This window comes from Drosophila ficusphila, unplaced genomic scaffold (assembly GCF_018152265.1).
Source record: "Drosophila ficusphila isolate 14025-0441.05 unplaced genomic scaffold, ASM1815226v1 contig_197, whole genome shotgun sequence".
NCBI classification, from domain to species: domain Eukaryota; kingdom Metazoa; phylum Arthropoda; class Insecta; order Diptera; family Drosophilidae; genus Drosophila; species Drosophila ficusphila.
In genome coordinates this window covers 2862256-2874337 of record NW_025064091.1, presented here as the reverse complement: position 1 = coordinate 2874337, position 12082 = coordinate 2862256, and the positions used below count along the sequence as shown (strand labels likewise).

General features: G+C 49.1%; 2 protein-coding genes across 5 annotated transcripts; one reads left to right on the top strand and one right to left on the bottom strand.

The window, feature by feature from the left end:
* Nucleotides 1-17: 17 nt before the first annotated feature.
* LOC108097526 (poly(A) RNA polymerase gld-2 homolog B) lies at nt 18-5768 on the top strand. 4 transcript variants are annotated; one of them, XM_017199867.2, is made up of 8 exons: nt 18-413; nt 1137-1339; nt 1464-3040; nt 3208-3673; nt 3748-3955; nt 4015-4158; nt 4544-4853; nt 4918-5768. In XM_017199867.2, exons 1-8 carry the CDS (start codon nt 224-226, stop codon nt 5339-5341), a joined length of 3522 nt encoding a protein of 1173 aa, XP_017055356.1. In that variant the 5' UTR covers nt 18-223; the 3' UTR covers nt 5342-5768. The 4 variants fall into 4 exon arrangements, with proteins under 4 accessions (XP_017055356.1, XP_017055353.1, XP_017055357.1 ...); XM_017199865.2 differs by having other exon boundaries at nt 342-413; nt 769-1339; XM_017199864.2 differs by having other exon boundaries at nt 18-1339.
* A 47-nt stretch (nt 5769-5815) lies between these two features.
* On the bottom strand, nt 5816-11659 carry LOC108097676 (regulator of nonsense transcripts 1 homolog). The gene is made up of 4 exons (XM_017200133.2): nt 11346-11659; nt 11051-11275; nt 7613-10987; nt 5816-7287 (listed from the first exon to the last, which is right to left on the bottom strand). Exons 2-4 carry the CDS (start codon nt 11216-11218, stop codon nt 7246-7248), a joined length of 3585 nt encoding a protein of 1194 aa, XP_017055622.1. The 5' UTR covers nt 11219-11275; nt 11346-11659; the 3' UTR covers nt 5816-7245.
* Nucleotides 11660-12082: the final 423 nt, after the last annotated feature.

Below are 12082 nucleotides of genomic sequence, written 5' to 3'. Positions count from 1 at the left end.
AAATATACAAAGCTATAAAATATACACAAAACACAAAAAAATTTATAAAAATATTAAAAAAAAAAGTTTTCGAACAGAGAAACTAAAAAAATTAAATATAATTTTACCCTAACCTAAACGTAATTCTAAGCAACTGAGCGATACGTGCCGAGCAATTTTTTATACCCAAAACTCGAGCCGCGAAAGCTAAACCTAGATTCTTAATACCCGATCCAAAAGGGATATGCACGCCACCCGAGTATCTGCCGATATGAAGATCTTTGCCGCAGATGTTGCCGAGAGCAGCGCGCCAGCAACATGCAACGCGGACGTGCAGCAGCAGCAACAACAGCAGCAGCAGCAACTTGATTTCCGGTCACGAAAATCCGCAGGATCACCCGGTTCAAAGCCGGTACAAAGCCATCTAAAGTTCGGTAAATACAACAATAAGACCGCAAATCTGCTGCGGCAAGTAAACAGCTGTCACAGCAGCAACACCAGTAACAGCAACAACAACAATTGCAACAGCAACAGCAACAACGAGGCCAGTAAGAGCCAACAGCAGCAACAATTGCACTACTGCAGTAACAATCACTCGTGGGCCCGAAAAAAATATTTTGGCAACAGCAGCAGCAATCTGCAGCAACAGCAACAGCAACAACAGCAATCTTCGTATTTTCAAAGGCAGCAACAACAACAGATGCAGCAGCAACAAGAACAGCAAACGCTAAACAACAATAATGTGTTGATGAAGAATCAAAATATAATTCAACCACTTATATCTGATAGCAAATCTAGCGACAGCAACAACAACAGCAGCAGCAACACCAGCGGCAACATCAGCAACAGAATGGCTTCAAAGCCAGCCAATTGGCTTAATGATGACAACAACAGCAGCAACATTAGTAGCAACATAACTAGCAGCAGTAATATTAATAGCAGCAACATTACAACCATCATCAGCATTAATAACAACAGCAACACTAATAAGAGCAGCAACATTTATAGCAACAGCAACAACAACAGTAACCACACAATTACCTGCAGAAACAACAATAACAATAGCATAAGTTCTAAGCAGCGCAATTCGTCAACAGAAGCATCATCTTCCTATTTTCGTAAATCTCCGGAATCTCAAACCTCTAAAGTTTCATCAGTTTCGCCGGAAACAACAACAGGGACTTGCAACATCGGTCCGGCAATAACAGGTTCGAGCACAGGAAATGGATCAGAGTCGTCTGCCGATAAGTCCCAGGATAAGGAAAGTACACAGGATTCTGCAAAAGAGAGACCACGACAGCAGCCCCTTAGTTTTTGGAAAACCAACTATCCGCAGCCAACAGCCAGCCAATTAAAAGATGTAAGTAGTGAAACGAAGAACAGGAAATATCGCCGTTTTTCCTAAATACTTAAGCAACAGCTATAAGTCGTCTTTATTAGTGAATATTTAAAGAAATAGGTTTTTTATTTCATTGCAATTCCAGAAGGAGACGGTCGCAGCAGTTGTATCCGCGGCCGCAATTGCCGCAGCTGCATCGGAGCAGCAGCAACAGCAGCAGCAGCAACAGTCGTTGTCCTTCGAGCACAGACGAAACTCCTCGGGCTACCAGCAGCAACATCAGCAGCATAACTACTACCAATATTACTATCCGCAACCCAAGCAGTTGACCATCGCTTCGTTTTTGCAAAAAGAACTGCTGCCCGAAAGTAGCGAAAAAGCAAGCAGTCAACAAAACAACAATAATAACAACAACAACAATAACAACAACACGAGCAGCAACAATAGCAATCAGAGCAGCAATGGTAACAGCAACAGCAACACCAACGGTAACGGCAACTTTTCACGGCAGCAATATGGCCACCAATCCGTGGGTTCTGGCTACCAACAGCAACAGCAGCGCTACCGAAATGCCCACAATGTCTATCAGCATTACCAGCACCAGCAGCAGCAGCAACACCATGCCCAGCAGCAACATCACGGCCAGCAGCAACATTCGCAGGGCATTGGCAACTCGCATTTCCGCCGGAAACATAATGACAATAGCAACAATAATGGCAGTGGTATTAACAAGAAGATGCACTACAGTCCATTGGGAAAGAGTGGAGATACAGGAGGATCTAATCATCATCATCAGCAGCAACATCATCACGCGCATCAGCAGCAGACCATTGAGATCCTGGCCAGCAGCAACTTTAATGCCATGCATCGCAGAATGCAAGGTGGTGGTGGTAAGAACGGATATTACCAGCACAATTATCATCCAATGGCGGGTGAGGGCGGTGTCACGCCCACTCGCTCGGAGCACCAAAATATCTACAACCTCACTTATATCAATGTGGACATGGAGGCGAATGGAGGTGATAACGGAGGAGCAGCAGCAGCAACGCCTCTGATCAAACGCTCCTTGCTGAGCAAACCGAGTGTAACCATAACACCAGCTGCGGTCACAACACCAACTATTGATAGGACAATTCCTCCAGGGGTTCGTCCAGGTTCGGCACCATTAACCAGTTCGGTTTTGCCAACTCGGAACATGTTCCCAGCTCCACCACCGCTGGCATTGATCAATGGCCACGCACTGATCTCTCCAGTGGCAACCACCACGCCCACGAAAATGATTAGCTGCGCCCAACTGGATGAGGCCATAACGGCAGCGGCTGCCAGCGGAGATCAGTTGGGCACGAGCCCAAGCTTCAACCAGGCGGTGCCCTATCTTATTCCCCACCAACAGCAGCCATCGCATCTAATTCCCAGCTGCAGCACATCACAACCTCCGCCGCCGCCGCCGCCGCCGCCACAGGTGTTCTTTCACTTCGGTGAGGGATTCTGCAATCCGGGACAGAGTCAGGCTCACCAGATGCCTCCGGCTCCCGCGTGGCCGCACTCCACTTCGCCCTGCTACCAAAACTCGTACGGATCTAGTTGCAGTCTGAGTGGAAATGGATCCTCGCCACACAACAAGGACGCCAGTGCGGTTGGAGTGAGATCCGTTTCGCCAGCACTTTCTTCGTCTTCTTTGGGTGCGGAATCCCACTGGAGTGGCATAAGCAACCGCAGTCGGTATGTATTCAAAAAAAAAAAAAAAAAGAGACTTTCATTATTTTGAGAATTCTGTATAAGATATTACAACAACACTAAGATACTCAACAAGTTAAAGCTTTTAAGTCATGAAAAGATTGTACATTACTTTTCAAAGAATTTATGTATTAACCTCATTCCGTTTTTAGGTTGGGCCATGGAGGCCACCTCTCAATCTCTCCCACTCCCAGCTCTTTGGGATCCGCCCAATTGTCTCCGCACCTGGTTGAAATGGGAGTTCAACATCCGATGCACCAGCAACACCCGCCCCCGCTGTCCACTCACCATCCACACGGACAGATAAACGGACACGCATTGACTCCCTATCTTCCCCACCGACCACCACCTCCTCCCCCGGCGCCGGTTTCATCGCCGATTCCAACGACAGGAGCCGCGGCAGGAGTTCCCTGGTACGAACTCGTCCTGCCCCCCGATCGCTATTTGGCCCAAGCCCGAAACGTGGAGGTCGTCGTCCAGCCAGAGAAGCTAATCTGCATGTGCAAGTACGATAACTTGTCCGTCGAAATCTGGAAGAGATTCCGGGGAGCTCAGCAGACGCACAAGAAGTTCAAGTCCAAGATGCGACTGTGGCGATACCTGTTCCTCTGGATGAATGTCAGTGCATACATATATCTATTTTATATATTCATTAAGTTACTGTATAACTATTCTGCTTTCTTGACTTGCAGCAACCGATGTTTGAGCGATATCGCATCTGCCTGGTTGGATCGACCATCACGGGATTCGGAACGGACTCCTCGGATATCGACATGTGTCTGCTGCCCGAGCAGGGGCAACAGCACCATTACCACCATCACCAACATCATTACCATAATGAAAAGCGAACCGAGGCCCTGATTATCCTTACTCTGTTCAACGCGGTTCTGAAGGATACTGGTAAGGAAAACAACATGGGTGCTGGAAAACTTTAGCATAAAAGTGACTTTACTTTGCAGAGGTCTTTCAGGACTTTAATCTCATTGAGGCGAGGGTACCAATCCTGCGCTTTAAGGACATCACTAATGGAATCGAAGTCGATCTGAACTTTAACAACTGCGTTGGCATTAAAAACACTTATCTGCTGCAGCTTTACGCCCAAAGTAAGCGATTGAATAACTTAAATTATATATTCACTTACTTTTATGCAAAGTATAGAATTATACTTTATACATATTTGTTTCAAGTTTTTTCTGTATCTTCTCTATTTATTTTTCTTGTTTTTGTGACTGTTTTATATCTCTATATCTTTTAATTGTGACTTGTGACTTTTTACAAGGATACAGGTGAAAAATCAAAGACTGAAACCGTAAGTTTGTAATTATATAAACTATATTTGCTTTTAAATGTTGTCGGATCTTTTTATTGTGTATACAGTAATTATATGTATGTATATGCATATCGAATTATTATGTACATTAAATCTTTATTTTTGTGTGCCTGTAGAATTCATTGTTTTATTTTTCATTAATAATTATAATATTTTAGTGGACTGGCGGACACGACCCTTGGTGGTGGTTGTGAAGCTCTGGGCCCAATATCACGACATCAACGACGCCAAACGGATGACCATTTCGAGCTATTCACTGGTGCTGATGGTGCTGCACTACCTGCAACACGCCTGCGTGCCCCACGTGCTGCCCTGCCTGCACACCCTCTATCCGGAGAAGTTCCAGTTGGGTCAGCAGGACTGTCTGGACCTGGACCTCATCGAGCCGATCGAGCCCTACCAGGCGCTAAATACCCAGACGCTCGGCGAACACTTGCTTGGCTTTTTCAAGTACTACAGCAGCTTTGAGTGAGTACTTTGCTTTAATTTAGATTCAAGAAATCCAGAAAATATATCGTGTTTTATGCTACAGCTTCCGAAACTTTGCGATCTCCATACGGACCGGTGGAGTCCTGCCGGTGTCCACATGCCGAATGGCCAAGAGCCCCAAGAACGACGTGTACCAATGGAAGGAGCTGAATATCGAGGAGCCCTTTGATCTCTCGAATACCGCGCGATCAGTTTACGATAGTGCTACTTTCGAACGGGTGAAGGCGGTGTTTTTGACCTCGGCTCGGCGACTCGACCACACTCTCGATTTGGCCACCATCTTCCGGCCCATCCACCATGTTCCGGAGAGCTTTCCCCCACAGCAGCAGCAGTTCGAGCACCACTTGCCCTTCCCGATTTCCAATCAGTCGAGGAATTCAGGTGGTAATGCTCCTGTGACCAGCAAATTGACACAAGATGTGGCCTCGACCTTTGTCGAAACGAATGCAGCGCATGTCGCCATTTAAAAAAAAACCTTTTTTTTTGGTCATTGGGTCTTATAATTGCTTAACAAAAATATTTCTTGCAGGAATTTTCACACGAGGAAAAATATAAATATTGTGTCCAAAAGTGTTGAGTCGACACAAACAAGAAACTTTGTAAATTGAAATTCGAAAAAAATATCAACAACGTGAAAAACTGTTTAAAAAGAAGAATTTCAATAAACTTAAATGCATCTTTCATCTTGTTAAATGTTATTATATTCATTTATTTATACTTTTATAAACTCCAAGTGTATCATCGCATTCCATTAATTATTGTAAACATCCAAGGAGGCGTGCGATGTTCGTCCCTCCTGTGGCGTGTATGTTTTTTTTTTTTCTGAAAAACAAATTGTCAACCGAAAATGTAATAGTCCATGTTTTGAAAAATAAATAACACAAAACATGCTAACTGCTCGTTTCTAAAATTCATGACCCAAAAAGATAAAACACCACAAATTGTTAATTGTTTTTCGCAAGGGAAAACTTAAATTCTTTATTTAGAATTTCAAAAAAAAAAATGTTTCATTTTCTTGAATTAAAGTGTCGCGTAGGGAAAGAATTAACTCACATATATAGAAAAAATATACCATTTTCATATCGTTTTAAAAACAATTAACAGGCATCTGTAACTGCATTAATATTAATTAATATTAACCATTTCTGATCTTGACCCATCCATCCGATCGTTCGGTCCGTTTAATATTGGGTGGTGTGTGGTTGTGTTGTTTTTTTAAAGGTGGAAGATCGCAACGCGTTTCCTCATCATCAATCATCCAATTTCCAATCAGCTCTGTAAAGTTGCATCCGCTTTGGGGTCGCCAGCGTTCCCGTGCGATTAAAAATTGTGTATCCATATTTTAGAATTTGATTTTGTTTTGGTTTTGTCTTGTTCTTTTCTTTTCTTTTGTTTTTTTTTTTTTGCTTGTTTTGTTTGTTGTTTTTTTTTTTTTGTTAGGATAACAAATGCATACAGAAATCAAAAGGGAGTCCAAAATGTTTACGAAATTTACAACAGTGGGCAATTCGGTGTGAGTAAACCGAGTTCTTTTCATTTATAGTTTTTGATTTTTTAAGGTTGAGGAAAGGGGTAAGAACAGGAGCTAAAGATTGGCTGCTGCACTGGAGGCCACAAGAAGGTTTGAAGGTAAGCCACTTGGTGAATACGTGTCCTGGGCGGGAGTGGTTGCGTTTGCGTTTAAGGCTCCGGCTGCGAATCCCATTCCTGGCATTGGCATTGGCAATAACAAAAAGAAACGTGTCGAGAAGTTGTCCGTCCGTCGTCCATCGTCGTTTTGCAAGGGCACTTTGTGTGTGGCGCCTTGCCGGCGCAGGTTCGTTCATCCGTGGCTCATCCGTGTCCGTGGGCCGCCACCACCACCACCACCACCTGTCCTCGGAGCGTACCGCTCGTGGCCAAAAATGGTGGCCAAGGGTCGCCTGGCCATGACTTGGATGGCCCGCGGCGTTACGGGAACATCTGCGTGGCTCGCTGGCGGCTGCAGTGCATCCTGCTGCTACAGTGATGTGCTCTCCCTCTCTCACTCGTTCTCTCTATCTCTCTCTCTCCATTTCTCGACATATCCGACCGACATCTCCTCATGATCCTCATTTAACTCCTCCTTTATCGCCGCTAAAACTCACTCCTCGTATCGCCATCTCCGTCCCCATATCCGTCTCTCGTTGTCTTCCTAATGTCCCGCTCGTACTCATGTTCCTAGGTCGCGCTGTTTCCCGCATCTGTCGTTGCTCCCGTGATAGTCCTCTCCGCTTTGTTCCTGCTGCCTACTGATGCTACTCCTTGTTGATGACTTCAAAGTTGAGTTTGTTGTTGTTTCGTTTTGGGTTGCTTTTAATCGTTTGTAGTTGGTGCACCTCCGGCCGGTTTCTCAATAAGGCTGTGAGAATTGATTCAAACTGCGTTCGCCCGACTGAAAATCGAAAGGAGGAATCGAATTAAAATAATGCGTTAGTAGGTTGTAGTTAAATTAAAATCATTGCAATTTTTTTTTAAAAACAATAAAAGTAATATCAGGTAATGCAAAGAAATATAAAAAATAATTTTAAAAGAAACAATTTCGAGTTTAACGAGGCATAAAATCGATTAGAAATCTTATTACGAGCTTAACGACGTATGCCATTCCATATTCTGTCCATTATTTCTTATTTAATGGCTAAAATACAGATTTTTTGGGTGCAAATATATAGTTTATAATTTCGACCTTGTTTAAGTGTAAAATCGGGCATCTAACTTACCACGTTAAAGGCCACATCCTGTGAGAGCAGACCGTCCATCTGCGATATTTGTCCAAAGTCCTGCGACAGCTCCGGCTGCTGGGAGAGCGCCAGGCCGCTGGGCTGCGTCATCTGGAGCGACAAGGGCGCCGGCAGCTGGCTGAATGGAGTGGCTCCGCTTCCCGCGCCCGCCTGTCCACCGGTTCCTCCTGCCGCCGCTGGACCGCCAACTTGGCCCGCCGCTCCACGAGATTTTCCCAACTTCTGGGACTTCTTGTTGCCGCCGGCCAGAGAGCTAGCTCCAGAGCCACCGACTCCGAGTCCCGACGACGCTGCCGTGGAGAAGTTGCCCGACTGCTGCTGCATCGCTCTATTCTGCTTGGCCGCCATGATTGCCTGCTGGTGCTGATTGTAGAACCGCGGCGGCAGGTTGCTCATGTTCATGAACATGCCCACGGGCACCGGCATGTTGCCCAGCGCCGCCGCTCCGTGTTCGCTGGATATGTAGCCAATCGAGTCGTGGTGCAGATGGGCAGCCGCCCAACTTGGTCCCGTGCCGCCGGCGCCGCCAAAGTTGTTGTTGCCACCGGCAGCGCCAGTACCGCCAAAGCCCATCACGGAATTCGAGCCGGGAGCACCATAGCCCAGGGGAGAACCTCCGTAGGGACCACTGGCACCACCTGCTCCTCCTGCGCCGGCGCCACCACCACCACTGCCGAACTGACCGCCGTTCATCGTTTGTCCCGGCAGCTGGCGACCCTGACCATAGCCTCCGCTGCGATCGTAAATGGAACCGGGCACCATCACCTCCTTGGCATCCGCTATCATGGTGGACATGAAGTGCGCTCCGATGTTCATGCTGTTCACCAGCTTCTTCGGCTTCTGGAAGTGGATCAGCGACTCCTTGAGGTTGTTCAGCGATCCCTCGACCAGCACCTTGCGATCCTTGTAGAAGTTGAGCAGGTGGTTCCACAGCTGCTGCTTGGCCAGCACTTTGGGGTTGCCCACAATGATGATGCCGTATTTGGCGCGAGTCAAGGCCACATTAAGACGACGCGGATCGTTGAGGAAACCGATGCCCTGGCGTTCGTTCGAGCGCACACAGGACATGATGATGATGTCCTTCTCGCGACCCTGGAACGCGTCCACGCTGGCGATCTCGATCTCCTGGTAGAGGCGCGAGTGCAGGCTGCCCTGGTACTGCATGTACTGCACGAGGTACGCACGTTGTCCCTCGTACGGCGTGATGATGCCAATCTGCTCCGGCTTGATGCCCGCCTTGAGGAATCGCGTCGTGATCTTCTCCACGTTGGCCGCCTCGGTGCGGTTGAGGAACGAGGTGCCGGAGCCGGCGATCTCCTCCTGGCCCTGCGTCACCAGGAAGAACATCGGTCTCTCCGGCTGCGGCCATGGGAAATCGAGCTTCAGGCGACGATCCTCGGCGCAGACGCCGTTCTGCAGCGATCCCTCGTAGAAGAAGTTGGACGGGAACTGCGAGAGCTCGGGATGCATACGGTACTGCACCTCCAGTCGGAAGGGACGGATGCCCAGCACCACGAGGCGTTCGAAGAGACTCTGCGAGAGGCCGGCGCGCGCCGCCTTCTTGCACATCACCACCGGTCCCAATTGGCAGTGGTCGCCCACGAGGATCAGCTGCTTGGCGCCCAGCACAACGGGCACCATGCACTCCGGCTCCGTCGACTGCATCGATTCGTCGATCAGGATCGAGGTGAACTTGATGCGCGACAACCGACCATCGCCGGCGCCCACGCAAGTGCAGCAAATAACGTCGGCAGCCTCGAGCAATTGGTTCTCCGTTCCCCGCTTCAAGCTGCGATAGCGCTTCTCGTCCGCGGAGCTCAGCTCGCCGGTCTCGTCCTTCAGCTGCTGCAGCTTCTTCAGCTCCGAGTTGGTCTCCATGTTGCTAATCTGGTTGTGCAGGGCCAGGAAGCTCACCGGACTGTCGATGGCCTCGCGACTCTTGGCGCAAACGCGCACCACCTTCAGGTTTGTGCGGTGGATCTTCTCCGTCAGCTGGTCCACGGCCGTGTTGCTGGGCGCGCACACCAGGACGGTGCCGCCGTGCTGCTTCACCAGCTGATAGACGATCGTGGCCGAGGTCACGGTTTTACCCGTTCCCGGCGGTCCCTGAATCAGCGACAGCGGACGCTGCAACGCGTGCTTCACTGCGTACACCTGACTGCGATTCAAGTCCGGCAGATGCGGGGCACTGTAGAGCTTGGGCTGGGGACCGCGGAACAGCACCTCGTCGTTGGCATCGGGACGTCCGTGGCCCAAAAGGCGCGAGTAAATGTAATTCGAGACCGAGTTGCGGTCCATGGCAAAGTTGCGTAAAGCGCGCGTCATTCGATCGAAGGAGTTGCATTTCCAAATAAAGTCCACCGAGAAGTTGCTCGTGCACTTGACCGGCGCATTCGACGAGGATCTCAGCTCCAGGCCCACGTCATCGCCGTAGTTATCCGGCACCTTGATCACATGCCCGATCTCGTTCCACGGATTGTACAGCTCGCCCACGTAGCGCAGCCGCAGCTCATCGCCGTGCATGAGCTTCATGTCCGAATCCGTTTTGGCAAGGGTGAAGTAGGCGATGGTCTTCTTGTTCAGGCCCACGTCCCAGCGCACCTCGATGTTCTCCTGCGTGGCCGACTCCTTCAGCTTCTTGTCGTAATCCGCCTCGAGGCGAACCAAAGGCCCAAAGGTCTTCTCGTACTGATAGCCGTCCTCGTAGCGCAACAGCACCTGCGCCGGCTCCGAATCGATGCCCGGCTTCTCCAGATCCTGGAACGTGGCCTCGATATTGTCCTTCCACAGCTCCTCCAGCTTGTTGATCTGCGCGGCCGAAATTTGGCGCGCTCGCAGCTGGCCCTGTTCGCTGGGCTGCTTGACCAGCCAGGGGAGAAAGCAGCGGTCCGCGATCAGCGGCTTCCACTGTTCCTGGTCCCAGTTCATGTCCTTCAGCGAATTCTGGGCCGCACAAGGCTGTCGGCAGAGCAGCACAACCACGGAATCGGCCTTGGCCGGTATGAAGCCCAGCACAAAGACGTTGCGCACACCGCACGAATAGCACTCGAGGATCGTTTCGCCCAGAGGTCCTTCGGCGTGCAGTGTTACCTCCCGATGCTTGGCCCTCACCAAGTGATTGATGATGTGCGAACCGGAAGTGCTGCCGCGTCCGTTACAGAACCACTTGCGGCAATTGTTGCACATGACCACCGTGGCCGGATCATGGATGCCGCAGTATTTGCAGGCGTGCGCGGGCAGCTCCTTCACATACGAACTGCCGGCCTCGTCGTCTTCCTCCTCAAACTGCAGATCGGCCAGGTCGTTGGTGATGCTGGCCAGTCGCGGATGCGCATCGCCGCCAGAACGACGTGGCTGCGAATAAGAAGGGAATCGATTAATAAGGTAAACAGGCGATGATTGGCTACTGTAACTCACGTGCAGCTCCAGCTGATCGTTCTGCGTCTGACTTTGCGAGGTGGAGGGCATCGTGAAGTCGCGGTAGTCGTACTGCGTCGGCTGCGTGTCCGCTCCTGGCAGTAGCTCGTTGTCGTCCATGTCCAGGAACGACAGCGCCGAGCTGGGCGCGTACGTGTCCACGCTCATGGCGCCTGTGCCTCGTTAGCCAAGATTGATGATTTTGGTCGGTTTGTTTGGTCCGCTCTGCACGACGGAACGATGATTGCGGTGGTTCAGTGGATCACAGGAACAGCGGAGTGGTCGGCACACTCACCTGCAGTTCCCGCCAGGAAGTTTTGGATTCGCAATTCCTCGTATTTCCCAAGCGAATGAGCGTGGCCGCGGTGACTGATGCGATTGCCAGCCGAATGTGTGTGTGCGTTTGGCGCGTTCCTTCCCTTTTTGACGGCCGCCGCTCGGCGATCGTGCGCAACTGCGGCTTCTGTGGGTTCGAAAACAAGTCCGTTCGCGAGTCCCACGTTCGAGAGGCTCACGTAGGAAAGAAAAAAAGGTAGGAATTGTCGCTTGTTCACAAATTTGCCCGGCCTGCTAGAGCTGTCAAGCCGTCGATGGCCATGCCGATGATATCGATAGGTTTGGGGGTCAGCGTGTCACATCGATTGTCCGACTATCGTATTGATATTGAGATAAAGATTGAAAGTTTATGGGCTGGCAACTCTACTGGTTCCTGTTACAAATTAAAATGTTAACTTTAAACTTTTTAAAACCTTTTTTTAAATATTTTATTTAGCGCTGATTAAAATAGGCATACCTTAGCCTATAATATTGCTTGTTCTAAAGCGGCATAGTAAAAGTTTGTAAGGAATCCCCTAACGAACTGCATTTAAATATTTTAAATAGGTGAAGGTCGACTTTTTGTTCTCTCCTCATGTCAATTTTTCCAAGTTTCGATTTTTTGACCCTTTTTATAGGACATTTTTTCAAGTTTCTGATGGGTTGCAGCAAACCTGTAAATGTATGAAATAATATTTTCAAAAAATTTGCATCCAG

Coding starts and splice junctions, on each gene's coding strand:
- LOC108097526 (XM_017199864.2), top strand. CDS start 224: ATGCACGCCACCCGAGTATCTGCCGATATGAAGATCTTTGCCGCAGAT. Junction 1,340..1,463: donor CAGCCAGCCAATTAAAAGAT/GTAAGTAGTGAA, acceptor TTGCAATTCCAG/AAGGAGACGGTCGCAGCAGT. Junction 3,041..3,207: donor GGCATAAGCAACCGCAGTCG/GTATGTATTCAA, acceptor TTCCGTTTTTAG/GTTGGGCCATGGAGGCCACC.
- LOC108097676 (XM_017200133.2), bottom strand. CDS start 11,218: ATGAGCGTGGACACGTACGCGCCCAGCTCGGCGCTGTCGTTCCTGGAC. Junction 10,988..11,050: donor ACGATCAGCTGGAGCTGCAC/GTGAGTTACAGT, acceptor TCTTATTCGCAG/CCACGTCGTTCTGGCGGCGA. Junction 7,288..7,612: donor AGGATGTGGCCTTTAACGTG/GTAAGTTAGATG, acceptor TTCGATTTTCAG/TCGGGCGAACGCAGTTTGAA.